This window comes from Scylla paramamosain, chromosome 17, assembly GCF_035594125.1.
Source record: "Scylla paramamosain isolate STU-SP2022 chromosome 17, ASM3559412v1, whole genome shotgun sequence".
Classification (NCBI taxonomy): domain Eukaryota; kingdom Metazoa; phylum Arthropoda; class Malacostraca; order Decapoda; family Portunidae; genus Scylla; species Scylla paramamosain.
The window spans coordinates 934956-958841 of NC_087167.1; the positions used below are offsets into that span (position 1 = coordinate 934956).

The 23886-nt window shown below is 36.3% G+C and overlaps 2 protein-coding genes across 13 annotated transcripts in view; both read left to right on the top strand.

The window, feature by feature from the left end:
* The window catches only part of LOC135108291 (uncharacterized), an 89045-nt gene extending 83967 nt beyond the window's left edge, over window positions 1–5078 (top strand). For 10 of the 11 annotated variants that reach the window (XM_064019099.1, XM_064019097.1, XM_064019096.1 and 7 more), the window contains 4 exons: window positions 320–403; window positions 517–645; window positions 1781–3064; window positions 3845–5078. In XM_064019099.1, the coding sequence (XP_063875169.1) occupies window positions 320–403; window positions 517–645; window positions 1781–3064; window positions 3845–4488 (2141 nt within the window). In that variant the 3' untranslated portion in view covers window positions 4489–5078. The remainder of the gene's footprint in view (window positions 1–319; window positions 404–516; window positions 646–1780; window positions 3065–3844) is intronic. The other variant, XM_064019106.1, reaches the window with a different exon arrangement.
* A 1362-nt stretch (window positions 5079–6440) lies between these two features.
* On the top strand, window positions 6441–22288 carry LOC135108292 (E3 ubiquitin-protein ligase RNF126-like). 2 transcript variants are annotated; one of them, XM_064019108.1, is made up of 6 exons: window positions 6441–6597; window positions 9459–9697; window positions 12751–13067; window positions 14355–14470; window positions 16380–16491; window positions 18911–22288. In XM_064019108.1, exons 1-5 carry the CDS (start codon window positions 6511–6513, stop codon window positions 16485–16487), a joined length of 867 nt encoding a protein of 288 aa, XP_063875178.1. In that variant the 5' UTR covers window positions 6441–6510; the 3' UTR covers window positions 16488–16491; window positions 18911–22288. The 2 variants fall into 2 exon arrangements, with proteins under 2 accessions (XP_063875178.1, XP_063875177.1); XM_064019107.1 differs by having other exon boundaries at window positions 16380–16483.
* Window positions 22289–23886: the final 1598 nt, after the last annotated feature.

Genomic DNA, 23886 nt, shown 5'->3' on the forward strand with positions numbered 1-23886 from the left:
ATTCTTATTGCTGAAAAAGGGGATTGAGCCAGCTGTTTCTGTGTACATATTGAAGTACCTTTATGTTCACTGATTCTGTGTGTTAGATTCATCTTGGTTTGCAACTCAGTTTTTACTGTGTGCCTCACAAGATGTAACCATCTCACAGTGTACATTGGATAGTGCAGGCAAGGTGTATAATAAAGCACTGATTCAGAGAGGGTACTGAGGGCTGAGTATTTATGATGAAAATTTTGATTTTAAAAAGAAGAGGGCATGCATGGACCAAGTGTGTACCATAAAACCTTATTTAAATGTAAAGGAAAACTCATATTTTCAGGAAAGAGTAAATGCGGGGAGGACTGTGGCTGTGACAAGTGTTTTGCAGCAGCTGAAGTCATGAAGGCAACCTCACGACGCACATGTTAGTTTTTCTGTGTTGTACCAGTTTTCATTGAGCCTTTTTGTTTAAGATGAAATTATGTCACTTTTGTGTCCTAGAATTTTATAAATCTTAACTTGGTATTTTATCTACAGATTCTGGTCCTATCCGACGTCAAATAGTGAGGACCAAAAGTGGTGCCAAAAGAACAATTATGATTGTGAAGAAAGCATCTTTAAAGAATTTACGAGCTAAAGGCCTCATTCAACCCATAGGAAAGAAATGTGGGTATTTACTTGTAAGCATTGATGGGGTTGGTGTTTGTGTCAGTCTGTCTACTCTTGTCACCTTGTTCTCCTCAGGATTTCCTTTAAGAAGTTTGCCATGACAGATAGACTCTACGTTTTCCTGTTCTGGCATTATCTCATTGAGTAATCAAAGCCTAACCTATCATCTCTCTCATGCCAATACTCACCTGCACTGTTTATCTATTTTGCTGATGGCTTCCCTATTCCATTCTGCTTTCTGTATCATTTTTGGATACTCATTCTCAGACATTCTTATTGTGTGCCATGCCTAAGGCTACAGCCACATTGGGAGTGACAAAGTGGGCAAGAGTGAGAGCAAGAAACTTTATACATTACAACCAGCATAGGTGGCCATACTGGCACTGGCCAGAGGATAGCATCCCTGTAAAGTGTAAACTGAAAGGCAAGAAAGCGAGAAGAGTCATCAATTTATTTTTCTTGTGCGAGTTTATCAGGTTGGAATGACTAACATCACAGATGTGCTTCCATATTATCTGCTTTACCTCAACCTAAAAATTAGGTAGGGCATTTTCTTGATACCATTGGACTGTGTAGTAATCACAGAAGTCAGATATATCCATAAAAGTTTGGTAGAAACAATGGTAAAGAAATTCTGATGAGTTGAATTCAAAACACTGCACTGAGATGTTTCTAACAAGCACAAAATAAACATTTCAATGCAGATTATGCAACAGTTTTCCTCAAGTAACCTAGTAGTTATTGTAATCACAAATATCAATATGTTCAATTATATTAGAAGATGCATTTTGCAGGAATGAAAAAATAATAATTGATCACAAAATTATGAATTTAAATCTGCCAAACTTAGAATTAATTAGAGAGGGCCCCTCACATAATGAAGATATGCACATTGAGTAAAAATTAGGATCTAAATGGAAATAATTACTTTGACAAGATTTTGTAAGAATAAGGTGCATAGAAAGGAGCAACTAAACATTCTTAATGGCCTTGACAGAATTCCAATCAGCCTAGAAGTCAGAATTGATGTGAGAAGAGGCAAAATAGATTAAGAAGCAATTCGAATGATGGAGGGTGCTGTTTGACTTTGTTATTTAATGCTTTTGTCATTAAGTTTTTATCTTTTTTTCAGATACAGCAAATCAAACACATTCTCTGCAATCTTCCAAAAAGAACATCATCCAGTATGTCTCCCTTAGCACCAATGATCCTTCAAATAATCCCTTAAAGTGTTCTCAGTCAGAGGATTCTCTTCCTTTGAAAGAAGCAGACTTATGCAGGAAGAGTTCATCTATCCAAACACAGCTAAATGCTGATGATAACTGTGATGGATATTCTTCAAGTACAGACTCTGTGGATGAACCTGAGGTCTCTAGTCATGCAACTCAAACCCCTAATCCTCAGGCTGTAAATCAAAACTCACAAGTTCCTGTTAAAGTGTCATTGGCACAAACTTCTATTCCTCAGTCTATAAATCAAGACACACAAGCTCCTGTTACAGTTCCATTAGCACAAACTCCTAATCCTCAGTTTGTAAATCAACACACACAAGCTGCTGTTACAATGCCATTGGCACAAACTCCTATTCCTCAGTCTGTAAGTCAAGACACACAAGCTCCTGTTACAGTGTCGTGGGCACCTGTGAATGGGTCAAATTCTTTATCTTTCACATTCACTGTTACACTTCCTCCAGGGTTCAGCACTCCTTCAGGCATTAGTCATGACTCTCTGCAAAAAGCAACATCATTGTTAAATAATACTGCTCAATGTACAGTTAGTCAACCTAATTTACAAACTGAAGACCCTAATCAAAGGTCAAGCAGCCATTCATTAAGCAACTCAGGCATACCTCCAGACCAGAGAATAAAAGGAAGTAAAGAATTAGTATCACCGCATTCTATCACAACTCGGGATTCTTGGCAAATTGATACACCAACTGCATTATCAAAACATTTACTCCCATCTCCTATAATGAACACTTATAATCCAAGCAAAGTAATTGACAAAAACAGTGATAGCCACTCATGTGAAACTATGAGCCCAATAATAAATACATCCCCAGCAATGCTTACACAAGAACATCTTGGCCATCGCCCCATTCATGTCACCATTCCTGATTTAGCCTGTGAGGCAACCAGTGAGGAGAACAAAATCCACAGCACCAGAAATCCTAGAGAAAGGAGAGAGGGTGATCAGCCAAGTAAAACAAGACCCAAGAATAGAGAAAGTATACAGTGGATTGCTGTGCCTTCTGCATCTGTTCATCAGTCTCCCCCTCCATCCCCTGGAGCACCTGAACCAATAGGTGAACCAGATTTAACCAGTGACTGTCAGATGTTGAACACAACTCCTCATTCTTCAAAGCAGTCTAGTGCTGCACTTGGAACCTATTCCATTTCATCACTAGATCAGAGAGGTATGTCATTAAAAAAAAAAGTAACACTTTATTATCACTACAAGTATAATTATCTTGATTTGCATTATGCAAGATATAGAATGCAGTGTTGCTCTGGTCTACTTCAACAAATCATCTCTCTTTGAATCTGGATTATTAACTATTATTAATTTATGAAAATATTTGTAACATGCACAACAAGGTATGTCACTCTAAATCTCAAGAATCCATTGGGGCTTGCTTGCAAAAAAAGATGAATAGTTAGAGATCTTAATATCTTGAAACATTATTTTTAGCTCATATATTGCATGTTATTTGCAATCTGGATGTCTCTACAGTGACTGTTTATAAAATATGATGTGCATCAGCAGTCTTTATGATTTTTTGCTTGTTTTAAGGGAACTGGCCGAGTTATTTTCCATTTTCATTATGAAAAAAAAAATATATATATGAGTTATAAAGTACTTTTAGATGAGTTATAAGTTTTTTTTTTAAATAATCTGCCTTTCTATGGCTTGAACTCCTTCAAGAGGGAGGTTTCAAGACACTTATCCTTCAATTTTTGACCACTGCTTCGGACCCTATTTGGGACTGGCATCTCAGTGTTTTTTTTTTTTTTATTATTATTATTAGATTTTTGTTGCCCTTGGCTGGTGTCTCTCCTACATAAAAAAAAAAAAAAAAACTTTATTTTAACTCGTTAATCAGCCATAGTCTTAACTTTTCTTTTCTTCTTTAGTTTTATGAAATCTTTATCAGGTGCTGTGATCTTATGATTAAATTACTTTTCTTTCCCAACAGTTCCAAGGATGCATTGTCCAACCCTCTACAGAGGAGCCAACAAAGAGCTCAAACGTAAATATACTTACCTCTTGAATAAACATAGACAAAGGTATTATGCATTACTGAAAAAGTACAAAATCCTTGAGGAAAAATATACTCCACTTAAGGATGTTGGAACACCTGAGCAAATAATAAGAGATGCTCGTAAGTTTTTATCAGAAGAACATCTCCTTTTCCTTGAAAGCCAGATGTTTTTAAGGAACCGACCTGGAACAGGTAATAGATTCTCAAGAAAATTTATGAACCTCATGCTGAAATATTATAAGCGGAGTGGAGCTGGTTATAGATACTTGAGGACAATATTCACCATCCCATCAATGAAGACCATCCAGAAGTATGTTGCCAAGTCAATTGATTCTTGGAATGAAGATGCACTTGCAGGCTCAAGGGAGGACTGCGAAGCAGGCAGTGATGAAGTTTATTCATCACACAAGAAGAAGGCTGAAGATATTTGTCAAGACTCCAGTTCAAATGAAACTCCTTCAAAAGCAAATGCATCAGCTCAAAGTGTGGAGTATGAAGATAACTCGGCTAATCATTGTGATTCAGAAGAATCTAGCCTTGAAGGAATGGAAGTAGAGGAAAGTGAACATAAGAGTTGACTTATTGTCATGATGAATAGGCATCATGCAATCATGACCTCATGGAGGACACAGTCAGGGAGTGAAGAGTGACTAATCATTTATTGCATTATGCCAGAACTATATTTAGAATTGGATACCCAGAGTCAGTGAAGATGAAGTGAAAGTGGTCAAGGCCTGCCTTTGGTGAACATAAATGTTTTCTGATTTCATATATTAACTCTTTGCACCTGCTCAATATTTACAGCCAAAGCAGGATATGATGCATACAGTATGTTGTTTATTTCCTTATCCTTGTTTAATATTCTTACAGATGTGGGAGGGGAGGTTTTTAATTTTTCATAAAATGGGGAAAATGTCAGGTGTGTTCTTTGTCTTACAGAAATAAAAGAAGAATGATAGAAGTGTACCAAATACACAAATTGAGTAGGATAGGAAGACAATGAATCAAGCCAGGAAGATTTAGGTTCATCTGGGCAGGCCTTGATCCCTGTAGTGGCTATTATTTTGATGATAAGAGTTTATAATTCATATATACATTCTCTCTCTCTCTCTCTCTCTCTCTCTCTCTCTCTCTCTCTCTCTCTCTCTCTCTCTCTCTCTCTCTCTCTCTCTCTCTCTCTCTCTCTCTCTCTCTCTCTCTCTCTCTCTCTCCAAAAATACACAATATTTCAGTTAACAGTGGAGTTGGGAAAAGTCTTGGAGTATCCCTGGTGATATCAAAAGCCTTACAGTGCAGATTATAAGTATTTTTTTTTATATCGCGTTTTATATATATATATATATATATATATATATATATATATATATATATATATATATATATATATATATATATATATATATATATATATATATATATATACACAGAGTGTAGGCAGTACGTTTGTACAGATCAGCTAGAGGTTATTTTTGTACATTTGTGACTTACAATATTTTTGTTGATTTATTATTTGTTACTATGAAGTGATGTGTCACCTCATAATGAGCAAGGTAAGAAAATTATAAAGAAAATACTTTTTTATAAAAATGTAGTCCATTACTCAATGTTTCATTGCCAAGTTCCTTACTTGTATACTCTTGATGACTAATTGAGGCTAAATCAAAGTTAAATCTATAAACGAAGAACTCTTGAATGGCAATGGTGAGGTTCACATTCTATTAGATTAACTTAATTGTTGATTTAATGCATAAGTGGTTGATTGATATGGGAAGGCCAAGCTGCGGTGGGACCGCATAATTCATATATCAGGGAGTGGACAGTAACACCATTCTGGTTGCTGACTCGGTGAGGACAGATTCTAACAGTAGTTGCACTGACAAACCATAGATCAAAGAAGGCAAGATCGTTGGAATACACACTGCTTATCATGAAAACGCACCAAGAGAAAATATTGGTTTCCCGAGTTCTAAATTAAGCAGCATATAAGACATGGAGTTCTCTAATTTCCCGCTGAAAATCTCGCGCATCACATACTAGTATATTAAGCAATTTTCATATGTTTTGCACCTCATTCATTCCTCTCAATGTTCTCTGGTTCACAGAAGTTTATACAGGCCATATGTGTTCATTAGTGCCATGTTAATTAAGATAGGTGCTTATTATTGTTGTCTTTTCCAGACCTCTCCCACTGGCTTGGTCTCGCCCGTCTGATGTGTAATTTAATCACACACACACACACACACACACGAATAATTAAGAATGGAAAATATATATATATATATATATATATATATATATATATATATATATATATATATATATATATATATATATATATATATATATATATATATATATATATATATATATATATATATATATATATATATATATATATATATAAAATACAATTTTCTTTATACTTACCTCGCCTGTCAATATGTCAATTTGTGTGATGTGTGGTTTATAGATTTTTTATTCACTAATTCATGATATTGAATTATAAATTTAATCTATTATCTATCCCAGACTTATGTAGGTGGAGCCAAGACAAAGTATAAATTCAATAAATAGTGAAGTGATGTGTTGCCAGTCCCAAAATGGCGGAGGCGGGCGTGGAGACAGCCTCTTCCTCGGCCAGATTCTTCTGTCACAAGTGCAATGTCGAGATTACCCCAAAGTTACCAGTAAGTAATGAAGCAGTAGACAGTATTCTTTAAGTCACACACAATTAACACCCCATTATTGCAGCAGCAGCGCGACAAACGTCATTGTTATGAGGGTGTTTGGCACTGCGGGAGGGACAGAGGGCCAAATTTTCCCGTGTTGCTCCTCTGCTCTCCTGCCCCCACCTGGCAATACCCGGGGATCGAGCATGTTTGACCAGCATTACACTAGTACATGTATGCCTCCCTGCAGAGCTAATGTGGCTGGGGGCATGACGTGAAGGTCAAGACGCCTGGCCTGATTAATTAACCTGGCCAGACACCTTCCGGGCTTCACGAAATTACCCTCTGGTATGTCATGATACAGTCAGGATGATGTAATTGTGCAGGAGGAGTTGCCAGATGCCAGATTCGTAACTTTCTTGGTTGAATGGCAAAACGTTTCCGTAATTTTTTTTTTGGAATCTTTTAATGACGTATTGTTGGTTACTTTCATTTACTTAATGGTATAAATTCACTCGGGTCCCCTGGCCTGATTAATTAACCTGTTCATTATTACACACCTGGAGTTCACAAAATAAATTTCTAGTTCATGATAGAGTAGGGAAGCTGTAATTGTGCTGGATGAGTTGACAGGTGATGTATAACTTCTTGATACAAAGAAAGACGTACCATGCACAACATTAGAAAATCCTGTAATTACGTTTTGAATGAAAATAAGCTCAGTCAGTCACAGGGGTCAGTTACACGGTTAACTCGCCGGGTCTCAGGGCTCCAGGGGTAGTTTGGCACCACAAGGCTGAGTGCAGGGGAGCTACAGTAGGGTCGCCTCTTTGGGTATATCATTATGAGGAACCCAGCATTTTTTGAATACTTCTTATCTGTAATGACATCCTGTTACCTTTATTTAATGTCATGAAGTTGCTCAACACACCTTGCCTGATTAGTTAACCCGACCTTGGCTTCCTTATATCACCCTCTAGTTAAGGAAGGTACAATTGTGTGGGAAGAGTTGCCAGATGATTCATAAGATCTTGATACAGAGAAAAAAAAACAACATATACCTAATATTACTAAATCCTGTAGTAATGTATTGTTAATCTTATATGAATTTGCTGAAGAGCCTGCATTGTTATGAACTCACTGAAGGGACTGCCTTGATTGACTAAGCTGTTAATTACTACACACCTGGGCTTTATCAGATCACCCTTTAGTTAGTCATGATAGGGTAAGGGTGTACTTGTGCTGGATGAGTTGCCAGATTTATACCCTCATAATACAAAGAAAAGTGTCATTATCACTATGAAATCCTCTGATAATGTATTATTTCTTGTGCTTCCCATACTTTGACTTATGAACTCACTCAAAATGGCTGACCAGCTCACCCTTTAGTCAGTCATGATAGAGAAGGAAAGGTATAACTGTGCAGAATGAATTGCCAGATAATTTATAAGCCCTTGATACAAAAAAAAAAAAAATATCATACTTAACATTGTGAAATCCTTTAGTAATGTGTTTATTGATGTGAATTTGAAGCATTATTTAGAGGGATGCTGCATATCTTCTAGGCTTCCTCAGATGACCCTCTTGTAAGTTATGATAGAGTAAGGAAGATATAATTGTTCTGGATGACTGTATGAGTAGCTAGGTGATTTGTAACTGAATAATACAAAAAAAAGTATCGATAACATCTTAAAATCCTGTTATGACGTTTTGAATGTTATGAGCTCGCTTAAGGTGCCTGGCCTGATTAACTTGTTCATTACCATACACCTTCCAGCCTTCATGAAATTAGTCTTTAGCTGGTCATGATAGAGTAGTGATGATATAATTGTGGTGAGTGAACTGCCTGATGATTTAAAACCCCCTTAATAAAAACAAAAATGTATCATCCATAACATGAAATTCTATAATGATGTATTGGATGCATTATTGAAAGGGATGATTACATAGTGGATCAACTCACCAGGTTTCAGGGGAAGTGTGATGCTGCAAGGTTGAATGCAGGGGAGTATTGGTCATCTCACCTGGTTAGACTTAACTGCCCTCTCTGGTGTCATATTGGCGGGGGGGGGTCACTTCTTTGGCACAGCTGGGCATCTTTCAGTTGAAGGGGGTACTTCCCCCCACTTTCTTTTTACATTTTAGGTGTATCTGAAGGTACATGCGAAAGAATGGAAGAGAATAGACCAGTAATATGGCCAGGAAAGGACTCTCAATAATTACCCAAAGAGAGTTATAGAAAGATGAAAATGTATGTACTGTATAAAGACAAAAATCTTGCCAAGATTTTGTCTGAATATTAATTGTATCTCTTGAAACATAAAAACAAATCCACTCGCATGCTAGTGGTTGGCAAGCCTGAATCCCTTAAGCTAAATATTTTTCAGATAAGGGCTCAATGCTTCATATCTGCTGCTGATGAGATAAATGGCAAAACCAAACCAAGGGGATTTTGTTAGTTTAAAAGGTTTACTGCGTCAGAGTTTCATATCCAGTTTGGACTGCATAGTATACTCAGCCCTGCAAAGAATTAGACATCTCTAATGATGTGTACTATATGGGAAAGTTTTACAGTTCAACAATTATGTTGAACATATGTGTGCTTGAGACATTGCTTTAAAAACATAGGAATGGTTTGAAAAGACATTGAATGTATCTGAGATTGCAATGCACTCAAGGATACAACCTGTTATGATGTATGAGGTGTGGTGAGTATTGAAGCCCCTATAGCAATGCTACCAACTGTTCCTATGATACGGTGTACAGCACTGTAAGGTAAACCCTTTATCAGATATTTTAAGCAAAATTCATGACATGACTTATCTTTGACTGTACACAGATATTGTTTGAGTGATTTTCACTGTTCCTTGTACTTACAGGACTATGTGTGCCCACGATGCAATAGTGGTTTCATCGAGGAGCTGGAGCGAACACATGTCTCAGACAGTGACAGCTCAAGTGACACAGAAATGGAGCCTTTTGATATGTTGGATTTGATAGCCCAAGAACCCCCAACCTTACCTGGTGCCTCTGCCTCTCCTGCTTCCTCTTCCTCAGTACCCGGTCCACGCATAAGTCAGCGGTTGAGACATCTAAATGCAAGACACAATCGAAGAAGGTTAGCAATTTTCTGTGTATTTATGAAGGCTTATATAGACCATGTGTTTATGTTGAAAGGATATTTTGGTGGCCTTTCTTCGTGAGTTTACAAACGTAGTTTCCATGATTACAGGTGTTTGTTTAAGTTAACATAGAAGCACTTTTAACTTACTTCATGTGTTCTATTTATGCAAAGACTATGTTTTCTATTTTATTTTATCAGAAGGGGAGTACAAGAAAAACAGTAGTGGGGAAATAAAAAGGTGAAAAGTAACAACAGTAATGGGATTGGTGGATATGAATAAGGTTAATTTTATGGATGTCAGTTGTATTGATAAAGAACTGATGTGCAAAGCTTCATTTTCAACATTGCTGTTATAACTTATATTTCTCCACTGCTATTAAAGGAGTGATTAATTATAAATGGGGGCTGACAGAGGATCTGAATGTAGTGATTTCCATACAATGTTGACCTAAATGCAGTATTTATTTGCCATTATTGTGAGTTAGTAACTTACACAAGACTGAATTGTACCTGTTACTCATTCTATCAAGACTGGAATATGATATTTGCTGGAAGTATTGTATTCATAAAGGTAAACAGACAATGTTGTACTCATAAGAGACTTAACAGATCCTTAGAGCTATGCTAGTTCAACAGTTAGACTCCAGATGCTCTTACAGTGATTTCTTTCTTTTATCACACTGGCTATCTACAGCAGTAGTCAAACAAGTGTGATAATTGCTGTTAATTGACTAAAACTGAGTACCAAATACATTGGGTGAAATATTTGCAAATCATCCTTGTTTAGCCTTATGAGTCTCCCACATACACTAGCTTCCAAAAGTTTTTCAAAATGTGATGCTCAGTCTTTGTGAAGTTGTAGTCTTATTTTATTCTTGTTTATTGCACATATAGGATATGATGTAAAATTCTCTACATGTGGATTTTAGCAATTGGTAATTTGTGGCATGATGATAAATTTAGAATAAAATAAGCACAGTAAGGCCCTTTATCAGTTTTTCTGTTGGATCTCTAGTACAGTGGATATTGAGATCTTAATTTTTATTTGATGCAATTTGGACAATTTAGATGTGCTGCTGGACGAAGAGAGTGTCATGAAAACTGCTGAAGTATTGTGTTGTCCTCAAAGTGTAGAACATTTATATGTGAAGTCTTTGTTGTATTCACACTTTCACACATTCATCACACAAATGCTTAATTCCATAGTATGGATATTTCAGTTATTTTTCATAGTTGGAAAAAAGTAACACTTGGATTTTGCTCATATGAAACTGGATTAGTTGATGCTAATATTGTAAATTATACTTTAAATTGCCATTTAATACTGCTTGCATCAGCATAGATTAACAGCCTAGCATCTCCTTGAACATAACCAATTTTTTTCACTTGCTGCACAGATGGTAGTGTGATATGTGTGGTGAGTGGTGACAGTTCCACGTTTCTAATAAACAAAGACAATGGCATCCCAGCCCAAATCCTACCACCAGTGTTCTCACTGTGGCTGCTATTTCATGTATGTTATGGATGTACAACATCACTTAATTAAGTGTGGTAAGTATAGAGCTGAAGCACCAATTTTTATGCCAAACAGTGACAGGAGTATGTAATCACTGTACTGTAGGAAGAATGAGCTACTTCCACACGAGTCTTGATTGATTGGAGATGATAATTATGTAGGGCCACGACTACACTGCATTGCTCTCAGCAGTGACAATAATCTACCCAGATGTTGCTGCCATAATCAGTGTGCTATCTGAAATCTACAATCTCATAATATACAAACTCATAATAATAATGAGAACATAGCATGATTTCCATTTAAAGGTAATGCAGACAAGTGGTTGTGGTCCAAATCAGTATGTACTAAGAACATCCTGTGGTAATGAATGTTGTGAAATATATTACTTATTATTACCAACAGTCTTCTGGCTTGTCTCACTGTTCTCTCCTTGGAGTTGCAGTATATATGAAAGTATGAAATTTTTGCTTCATAGCCATTTGGAGACTGAATTGTGTGGCAGGGGCAATGGGTGTTGTGTCCAGTAATGTCAGTGTATTTTTGTGTTGATAACTCTGGCTTTGCAAAGTCATTGCATATTGTTAAAGAAAATTAATTGCTGTCAATTGTCAATTTGTTTATAAATCAAAGAAAGGCAGACTGACTATTACAGGTTTGCAGATTACTTGCAAGATATTCTCATGCCTGATTGTCGTGTACACAATGAAGTAACTGTTGAAAATGTTTGTGCCACCTCTTGTTCAAGTTGGGAGTAAAGTGATACTGCATCAGTTGATAAGTGCAGCATTTTAGCAAGTTTAAATGACTAACTCTCACATTGTAATTTGCTTGTACAAGGTTGTGTTATTACATTCACTTAACCCCCTTAATGGCCTCCACACTATGTGTATGTGTTGGGGAAAACTGATCATGATCAATCTTCCATTTAGCTGAATATGTATTTCAATAGCTTGGTGTGTGAAAATCCATTAGACTTTTAAAGGTTTTGAGTTGAAAATCATATCTTAGTATATATGTGTAGTACATTCACTGCATTACAGTTCTCTGTCACTATTTCATGTTTGCCACATGGAACCCATCTGTCATGGCCATTGAGGGGAACAGGCCAACTCCAGTCAGCTCCCATGAAAATGACATGTTTCTTGGTCTAGGATATTTGTTAAGAAATCTATAGAAATATTTGAATACAATTGTACATTGATGTTTTATATCATGCTAGTTTTGTGTAAAACTATCTAATTAAATGGCTACTGGATTTCTTTTTACACAGCAGAATGAAGTAACATTCCTGATAATTACAGGATTTTATTTTTTAATTTTCAGATAATGTTATAAGGATTACAGTGAATTTTCTTCATTTAGACATATTCTTCATATACACCATCATTGGATATCAAAAGAATCTTTGGTGGTTCACATCTTAGATACGTGGGCCTGTGTGAATGGAATGTGTACAAAAGTTAAAAAAGAATTCAGAAGTTGTGACTCATACCATTTTTTGTTCTCTTTCTCCCTCTCCCTCATCCAGGGTCAGTGGAGGAGACCGCCACTCTGCACTTGCCCCTCTCATTCATGACCTCATAATGCAGATGACCTCAGGGGTCATTGAGGCCAGTGTAGGAGGAGCAGATTACGTTCCCCAAATGGGCATTGACTGGCCAGGATTTCCTGTTCTGGTTGCCTCAAACCTAGCTTCTAATCCTGGGGACTATGCCTGGGGGCGGGGAGGGCTGGATACCATCATCACACAGCTTATGAACCAGCTTGATGGGACAGGCCCTCCACCTCTCACTAAAGACGAGATTTCTCAAATACCTACATCCAAAATCACCAAAGAGCAGTGTGGTAAGACTTTATTTTAAGTTCCTTTTTAATAATATTTTCTGATATTTAATGAAAGAAATCAAACTAGCTCTAAATATATTAAAATTGTATTTTGTTACTTGACTTAAGATTCCTTATGGTCTATGTAAAAGTAAACAATCTCAATCTGCATCTGGCAACTAGCAGACATGTGGAAGTATTATAACTGACTGCTCTTCTAGTGTTCACTGTACATATAATGTTTTGTCTGTTGTATATGATACAAAACATCTTGGTCTAGGGACATTTTAAGGGCACTAGAGTCCATGCAAAGAAAATCTCAGTGAGACCTCTGTTTTATGTTGGCAACCCTGCTTATCACTCGCCCACAGAGTCGGGTAAACTCAACCTCTCGATAAATAATTATATTTCTTCACTTAGTTGAACAACTACACAAGTTAGGCAAATTTTGTTAACATCCACAGATGAAACAGTGTTTGTTCAACTATATCACAGTTTTTAACCTCGATAGGTTAAAAAACCTAACCCAAAGAAATCTGATTTTCTCTATTATATAACTTTTCATGCAAAATCTAAAGGCACCATCATATTCAGGAGTATTTTATGTTTGTGAGGACATCTTTTGTTTTAAGCATAACCTCACAATGGCTGGACATTACAATTTTAAGTAATGTGGAGTATAAATTGTAAAATTTGATATCTTAAGCTAAGTGAAGAAATTAAAGTATTTCTCAAGGGAGGTTGAATTTCTTTCTAACTTTGTGGGCCAGTGGGCTGCAGGGCTGCCAGCTGAACACAAAAGTTTTGCTGAGATTTTTTCTCTAAATGGTCTGTAGTTAAACTGGCAATTCAAGGTTATGCAGCATGTCACTAGATCACAGTTCAAGAATTTATTATCAGTAGGTGCTCTTAACTCACTTTTGACATGCAGGATGTTTATTTATTTATATATTTATTTATTTATTTATTTATTTTTTATTTACTTTTTTTCCATCTCCTATATTGTCAATAAATATTGATGTAGGGGTGTCAAGTGGCCTTGGTTTTTAAAATGTTTTGAGAAAGAGGGTTGCTTGACTGTATTGCACCTCATTCAACCTGATACCTTCCATATCAGTGTATTTCTGTTGTCATTTGTATCATTCCATTTTTCACTACTGAGCTATTGGGTTGGGAATTGTAGCAATGCAGTAACATTATTATCTTTATTGAGAGGATTTAGTTTCTTATGTCTCAAACTTTTCAATGATTGTTTTCAGAATCCACTCACAGTAGGTTCAGAAAACACTATATAACTTACCCTTGCAGATAAAGGACTACAGTGTTCAATTTGCATGGAGGACTTTACAGTAGATGAAACTGTACGTCGCCTGTATTGTGAACACTGTTTTCACAATGACTGCATCATTCCCTGGTTAGAACTGGTAAGAATATTTTTTATTTCTATATTAATCAATTTGCCTCGTACAGTGTGTGTGTGTGTGTGTGTGTATATACACACACACACACACACACACACACACTGTATGAGACAACAATAGACCAAGGAAGGAAGCATTGGTCAGTTTCATTTGTGTGTCATTTTGGATTAGTACTTCTTCGCTCTTGTTTGTGTTGCCTTTTTTAACATCATTATAGCACCCATTTGTGAGGCAGACTTCTCTAATGGCAGTGCATCAAGGAAAAGGAAAGCAATTGCTGTGAAAGTTAATTTAGACATTGTGAAATGAGCACAGAAGGGAGAAAGGCCGACAATCATTTGCTGGCTGTTGGTCAGAGCCATTGACTGTAACTACAGTTATCAAGGATGAGGATCACATTATTTAATGTATGAAAGATTCTGCTTCTTGGAAATCAACTGTGATAATAACCAAACAGCAAAGTGGTCTAAGAAAGTGGTTGAGATGGAGCAGTTATTAGTGCTTTGGCTGGAAGACCAGCATCAACAGCATATCCCAGTGGGCCTTATGATAATTCAGGAGAAAACTAAAAGATTGTTTGAAGCCTTCAAAAGTAAAAGTGAAGAGTTTTCAGCCATTAATGGTTTATGTGGTTTTAAGGCTCATACTAATTTACATAACCTTAAGATGTAAGGAGGTGGGATGATGGTGGTGATGTGAAAGCAGCAAGTGAATTTCTTAGTGTTTGCAAACATAGAGCAACCCAACCATAGAAGTAAAGGCAAGTTTTTGTTTTCTTTTTTTTGCATACTGTAAGACCTTAGATTGGTTCCAGCTTCTACCAAAATTTGGTTTATGTCACAGCATAGGGAAGGAACTCCAGCATAACCAAAGGACCCTGTTATAGGATTATCCATGAGACTATTCCTTTCCACCAGAGGTCAGTGGGGCTAAGAGTGTGACTGATGTATATGTATGAGTGTGTGGTGCTTTATCAGGGCCACCCAGTCTGGGATTGCTGGCCTGATATGTATATAATTATACAGATGCTCCCTGATTTATGAACATTAGAGTTATGAACTTCTACAGATACGAACAAGAGTTCTGGCTCAGGAGCAATCCTGAGCTACCCTGTTCATCAAGATAAAGATCAAGATCTCACTGCTGCATCACACACTCAGACAATGCTAGGTCATGTGGTATGACTGTGTGATATGAGTTGCTGTGTAGCTCTTGTGATATTAGTGATGTGATATGTGGCTGGGAGTAATATGGATTGTTGATTTACTTGTGTGGGATCTTGTGTGGCTGGTATGATGTGGCTTTGTGTCCATGGTGTGGCTGGATGCTATGTGTGATGTGGTGCAGTTGTTTTGTGTGTGGCATGATTTGGAGGGTGAGATGTGGGTTGTGGTGTGGTTAAGCACAGTGTGGCTTCATGTGGCGTGATTAAGTGAGATTTTGTTTGTTGTGTGGCCGGTAGTGGTATGTGGTGTGATGTAATTGTGTGACTGAAACTGGCAGAGGAGAAATCCTTTCACTTGTAACAGCAAGATCAAGATCAAAGTGCACTATACTGCCATCCCATGAAGACAAAACACACATTCATACAGTGCTAGGCTATGTGGTTAGCATACCAATACCATGAGTTCAATACCCTGAGTTTTGCAATCCATGAGTTTAGTGCTGTGATTTTGGAAGAAAGCCAACATGAAACTTGAGAAGGTATACTGTACACACAAAATATTAAAAAAGAAAAAAAAAACAACTTACGAATCAGGTTTTTGACAATCATTCATAACTCTGGGAGTGTCTGTATTGCGTAGTGATTAATTACAAATATTGTTAGAGTATAGATACTTTCTTGAATGTCAGAACATGTTTTAAGTCATTTGGAGGAAAAATACTTATGTACCTGTTTTTCAATCGCCAGCATGGAACTTGTCCAATATGCCGCAAATTGCTTCTAGAGGATGGGCGGCCAGTAATGGGAGCCTCAGCAACTCCTGGGAACAATCCTCCTAGCTCTGGTCCAAGGTGAGCAGGCAAGTAACTTCCCACACCCTTAGTTGTCTCCCACTAGCTTCTGTTAGCTTATCATACACTACTAACTAGTGCTTTCAGTAAAGTGCTTGAGATATTCTGGTGAGTGGTGATGGTAGAGGGTGAAATTAGAATCAGGTGGTTTTCAAAGGATACTACACTGTTGACTGATTCAGAAGAGTGATTGAGACAGCTTATGAGTGCAATGATGTGCACAAGGATAAAATTTTGATTTTGTTATAATATTATAAGTTATAGATAAGATGATACAAGAGTAAAAGATGAGAGGCTGATGAAAGTAAGCAGTGTACATTATGACAGTATTGGTGTGGGAAGGAAATTCACCAAGCAGTAGTGATGGTAGATTATTGGACCTGAGAGGTGCAAGGCTTTTAAATGAATTACATAGTAATTTCTCTTTCTTTAGTGAATATTTTTTGACAGTTCAGTAACTACTTCGGTTGGCATTCTTAAACATTGCTTTCTCATCAAGATCACTTTTCAAAGGCTAATGGATATTTTGTTTTACTAGAATCATGGAAAGAACTCAGAACCTCAATAATTTGCACAATATGCTGTTAAAAGACATTCAGATGACAATGTTTTGAGAATATGGACTTTCCTGTTTTTATATTCAGTAATTTTATTAATTCTTTATTGGCTTTTGGGAGTTTCCCACTTTGTGCCCTTCCGCTTAGATTTGTAGACAAAAATTTAGATCCTCTTTGTTTGCATTTATTTTATATCCACAAATTGTAGGTACTTATTTATTTTGGATTGTGATCATTAATTTGTTCAACATTCAGGGCTGGCTCTCTCTCTCTCTCTCTCTCTCTCTCTCTCTCTCTCTCTCTCTCTCTCTCTCTCTCTCTCTCTCTCTCTCTCTCTCTCTCTCTCTCTCTCTCTCTCTCTCTCTCTCTCTCTCTCTCTCTCTCTCTCATTTTTAACTGCACTGAGGAACTTCAGATACTAAAAATAATTTACTGAAAGGAACATTTTTAAGACTATGAACACATTCATCCATTTCATACTTTATTGATAATATGTTCATAGCTGTCAAGATGTTTCTATATGAAGTTTTTCCCATTGCAGTAGAATCTGTCTCTGGCATGTGGGCACAGAGGAGAGAGAGAGAGGAGAGAGAGAGAGGAGGGGGGGAATGTATCAGTGAATACTGATTGTCATTACCTTTTTAATAGGCTTCCTTAATTGGTACAGTCTATGTAATTAACTAGTTTGGTTTAAAAAAAACACACATGGTTTTAAGAATTCCTTAACTGTGTCACATGCTAAAGTCTGTGTAGTTAACTAATTTGCTGATGGCTGGCAAACTTTTTTTAACTAGTTTGTTGATGGCTGGCAAACTTTTTTTTTCAATTAATGTCTTAGAGTTCACTTGTAGCCTGAAATCTCTGTTCAGTGCTTGGTGGGACAACCACACTCAGCTGCCTTGTGAGGCCTACTAGGCTGGATTTTGGTTATCCTGTTCTTTTGTGCCTCATCATTTTTCTTTGTTTGTTTGTTGTGTGACATTTGGCATGCGCATAGCCCAGTATGATGATGGCCAGGAGGGTTACCACAAGGGAGGATATACATACCAGCTGTGGTTGCCTTGTACAAGGCAGACATTCCAATCAAGCAGATATCATCAGCTCACTTTGTCAGAAGGTGGTGAAGTGATTGGTTGAGGCCATGTAGGACCTACCTGCATCTCGTCTCCAACCTAACAGGCTCAAATTAATATCCATAAGTACCCAGAAAATGATTGCAACAATCCAGAAAGGCAGAAAGGCAGTCAGTGCAGTCACTTTCTGGATACTTGCAGATATTAATTTGGGTCTGCCAGACCAGAGACAAGTTGCAGGCAGATCTTATACCACCGTAGTTCTCAAGTCACTTCACCACCACATGACAAACACACATACTCATGCCTGTCTGAGCTGATATCTATCTGTTTGATTGAAATGTCTGCCTTGTACAAGGCAACCACAGCTGGCATGTCCTTCGTAGTGGCAACTCATCTGGCCATCACACTACATGTCAGGTAAGTGCAGCTGTCTTGCCACACAGTGTTGCCAAGGTTCCAGAAACAAAGATTTCACACTACAGGTGTACTCACTCTTAGCCGAGAATTTGTTTTGGCTGATTAATCTGTTTGTCCGATTCCTGCAAACTAATTGACCACACAATTTATTTCTGGTAATAAACAAAATATCTTGATCTTCCTCCTCTTGAGAAATTGCATCGTTGGACAAGGTAGGAGTAGCGCCATCACACACAATTCTTTCAAGCAGTTCTTTCCTTCTAGGGTGATGTTTTATGGTTTTATAGCAGAAATTTTGTTCAGTGTAACCTTGCAAATAGTAGTCACATGAATATGTCTCATATTACTTTTACAAATTTGTTACATTTCATTTTTAGGTTAGTAAGACCTCAGGCGGGGGTTCCATCATCACTCCCAAGCAGTAGCAATGCCTCATCCTCTTCATCCTCCACCAGCAGCACCAGTTCTCCAACTTCTAGGTCTTCTTCAGCTAGACCCATGTTTGAGGAAGAGTTGGATTGATGTTTGGAGGATCTTGTTTAGAAAAGTTATGTTTTTACATCACAACAGCACTGTAATTGTTTGCTCAACTTCATTGATGTTCAAACATGTGCAGAGAATTAATGGTTCTTGCATTGAAAGATTATGTAATATTCTTTCAGCATAAAAAGTAATATTCTTGGTATAAAAAAATTATCGTGTTTGCAAAAAGCATGCTTGAAATTTTCAGTTACACCCATGCGTTTCAAGGTTTAAGTTTTGTTAATTCATAAATTTGAAAGTTTTACGTTGTCCACTCCACAAATGAGATTGGGCCAGGGGTAGTTTTCCATTTATAAATTATTTTCTATTACTCAGTCACAAGTGAAAAGGAAGTGAATAAAATATATTGGTGTATTTCTAATGGTTTTATGTTTCTTGGTGTCTCATGCAAGATGCGGGCAAGTTTTCTCATATTCATCCTGGTCCATTCTCTGTAAAAACAGAAACTACAATCATTTGATCTCAGACTGGAGCCTCTAAACATTAAAGGTATTGCCAGTACTGAATTTGTTCCACCCGTTTCCAGCAGTTCTTGAGATTAAGGTCTTAGAATTCAGGTACCAACTAAAAGAACCTCATTATCATCTAGCTGCTTGGCAACTGTTCAGGCATCTTTTAAGGGTATATATATATATATATATATATATATATATATATATATATATATATATATACGAAGTGCATTTATGGAGTTGCTTAGCATCTATGAGAGGTCTTTGATTCTAACAATTAGTCTTGTTTGATGCTGGATTTTGCAGAAGAAATTGTGGTGGTAAGAAAAAAAAAGTTTTGATGATGACAAAAAGTGTTCAAGAGCTCTCCTGTCACCTCTGCATTCATTGCCTTGATCTTCAGAAGGAAGAACAAACATTAGAATTGTCACTAAAGTAACTCTGAATAGAACTAATGTGTTTCACTGCCCTCTGTAGTAGGCATGGTGCATTAGCTCATTGTACAGTTAAATCAAACATCTTTGACATTCAGGGACACTAAAAATTATATTATTTTCACCATATGATGTGATGCAGAGTCCAGTGTGTTTGTTTACATGTACTAAAACTAAACCTATTCTTGCATATACATTTATTTGTGAGTGATAATGATATGTCTGCTTAGGCAGCTTGAGGTTTCTTTTTTTTTTTTTTTTTTTTTTAATGGATCACTAACTTCAATCTGCCTTGACTAGCTTTCTTGAGTTCTGGAGCTGTTGAAAGTAGATTTTTGGAACCTTTTCATTATACAAACTTGTACCAGACCTTGTATTAGTAAGAACAAAAACAATCACTAATAATGTAAGCACTTTTAGTAAGTCCAGTTGTGGGAAGTGAGCTTGTAAATTATTTGCCCTCACCAGCATCTCAGAGCACACTGACAACAACAGAGACAGCTATAGCTGGTAGCATTACAAAATTGCCAGTTAACACTTTGCTTGTTAAACAAACTGCAAGGCCATTGCAGCAGCAAAGTAGTATTTCTATTTATTTAAAAGAATTTATTATTATTATTATTATTATTATTATTATTATTTATTTATTTTACTTTTTAAGAGGAAAAGAACCCTGGTGTAATCTTGTTTATGGATACAAACTTATTCCCTACATACAGTGGACATCCTTAGTTGAAACGTACATGTACATGACAACATACTGGTATTTGAATAAAATAATTATTTTGTTGATATACAACATATATATAAAGACAGACCTGATTGAGTTTTATAATATCCAGTGATAGTGTATTATAACTGCATACCTAAATGAAAGAAAATAGAAAAAAAAAAAAAAAAAAAAGAAAAAGTGATGAGTAGCATTCCATGAAGTGCAGTTCAGCAGATGTACAGTTAACATATCTCTCCTTTGATACATCTTGATACATTGCAGTTTAGCTGAGCTCTCAAGTCTTCATACTGGTCCGAGTGAGTTTCCTGGTATCTTTAGCCTATTATAATGACAAGACAAAAAATATATTCATGACTTAAAATAACAACAAAAACATAAGAGATTTATCAATAACTAATGTTTAGCATCTTGGGCTACTGAAATTTTTATATGATTGGTTTCAACCTGAAATTTAAAATGGAATAATTGGTTTTACATTAATGAAATTTTTGTACACTGCTGTTTAACCCTTTCATATTCTGATAACTTTTCACAGCATTGAAAAAACAAAGTTTGGATGGTGGGCTTGACATTTAGCAGAATAGTTGTTGTTTATCTGCATATGGGTGTAAGAAATGTGCTTCATGCCTAACTGTGGATGACGTGCAAACAAAGACCGTCTGTCTTCTTGTTGCTTTTGAAGCAGTATGATTTGCTAGTGTGCTCTTCCATATTTTATTATTATTATTATTATTATTATTATTATTATTATTATTATTATTATTATTAAAATACAACTGTATACACAATTTTAAAGGACATTTTTTTTAGCTATGTCATGGGGAAAGAAAATGTTACCAGGAATGTTAATGTTTGACAATTTTAATTATAGTAAAGTGGAACATTTTTTGCATATTGGCTATTCTTCTCGCATTATCATTTTGTTGATTTTTCTTTTTTGGCTATGCTATGGTACAGTTCATACAATTACAAAGCTTCAAGATGAAAATTAACTGAGATCTATTAATAGGCATTTTGCTATGAGCATTGTAAATAAAACATCAACACAACTGTTCAAGATGCCCTCTGTATAGGTTGTATGAAAAGAGCAGATTTTGACTAATACTCAGAATGGGAAAGGGTTAAGCTGTATTTTAATTTCAGTGGGAGAAAACATGAGGAATTCCAAACTCTTACATGAAAGCAAAATTCATGTAATGATTTGTCTAAATGTTAATTTCTTAAATAGTTATTTCACAAGCATTGACTACACACAACACACACACACACACACACACACACAACCAGTACAGACCAGAAAAAAATATTTAACACATAGACCAGAAAACCCTGCTGTCTTACAGCATAGCAAATTGTTATAGTAACATTTTGTAAATAAAACCTGTAAATGCATTTTCTTATGTATGGAGTTTATATAATATGTACAAAAATTATTTAGTTTCATGTCCCCAAATGTCTCAGCTAGTCCTTGGGTCTGTTGCATCATGGGGAAGTGTATCATATTCACTGGTCAGAAGAGAAGTTTTTATTTAGCAAAGAAAAAAAAAATCAGTTGGCAAATTTATTAAGGTATCAATAAATATAGTTTTCATCTTCCCTTGGTTTCTTTTATGAATCCATCCCTAACAAATTCTAGGCTCAAAAATTCCATTACACTGTTACACTGCCATCATTAGGTGATTTTAATGTCACCTGTGTTGCAAAGCAAAAGCTTTTCTATTCTTGTAAGAACTCAACAGTGAATTTGGAAAGCTTTCTTCATGGGGCATCATATATATATATATATATATATATATATATATATATATATATATATATATATATATATATATATATATATATATATATATATGAGGTGAACAGGGACAAACCAGCAATTCTTCATTTATTGAGGTTGCAATGTTTCACCTTATGCAGAAGGCATCATCAGGCAAAAAAAAAAAAAAAAAAAAAAATTAAAACATCATTTTAGCCTGATGATGCCTTCTGCATAAGGTGAAACATTGCAACTCCAATAAATGAAGAATTCCTGGTTTGTCCCTGTTCACCTAACCTCTATATCTTGGAACTGATCTCTCTCTCTCTCTCTCTCTCTCTCTCTCTCTCTCTATGATCCTTGACTTCCTTAGTGCCAAAATGGCTAGTCTGCCCCTAGGTGATTCTTGGGCTTGTAGTCAGAAACACTTCATTCTCTCATCACAACTATAATCAAAGGCTACAGAGATGACTAGCCTTTCTTACTGGTATTTTCCCCATTGATAAACAATTCCTGTTAACATGCCACTAGAATAAAGAAAACACCTTTGAAAATCCTAATGGTGCCATATATGGCATGTCATCAATTTCAGTTTCTTCTTAGTGAAGACAAGGTATACTCCTGAAGGACTGTCTGATAAAGTATGACCTCCACACAGCACGCACTCCAACCTCTTGATCGGGGACAACAGCTGACTACTCACTGAAAACTTTTAGCAACCTAAGCAAGGCGGAACCTACCAGCTTATTTGCTAGTGACATGCAGATACGCTATCCTACAGCAAGAACACGAAATTCTCATAATCCCCCCCACACACACACATACGTACGCACACACGCACTTGCGCGCGCACACACACACACACACACACACACACACACACACACACAAAAAAAAAAAAAAAAGCAAGTTTAAGTAAGCTACCCTTATTTCGGTACTTTGCCATATTCTACAAAGCATCACAGCTAAAGAAAATGTAGTTGTTGGGGTAACAATGACGTTCGAGCTTTCTTTAAAATCTAATGTATAATAATAATAATAATAGTAAATACTACTACTACTACTACTAGTAGTAGTAGTAATAGTAGTAGTAGTAGTAGTACAGCGTAAAAATTATAACAAGCAACATACTGTTGGATATATTCATAAAGCTTAACATACCATGATAACGGAAACATTCACATAACACAGACTAATAGTAACCCAATGACGGAACTATTAGTTTACAGTAGTCTGGCAGCACAGCATGACATAACCTAACATAATGAAGGTATTTATATACCCTAAGAAACAGGGACAACATACCTAAGATAGTTACCATTCAATACTTGTCACACAAAAACAATGCTAAACTACTACTACGGTTCATGACATGCATGCAGATATACCTTTTGATTAGAGACACAAAGACTGCCATTTACTCTATCAGTGAAGA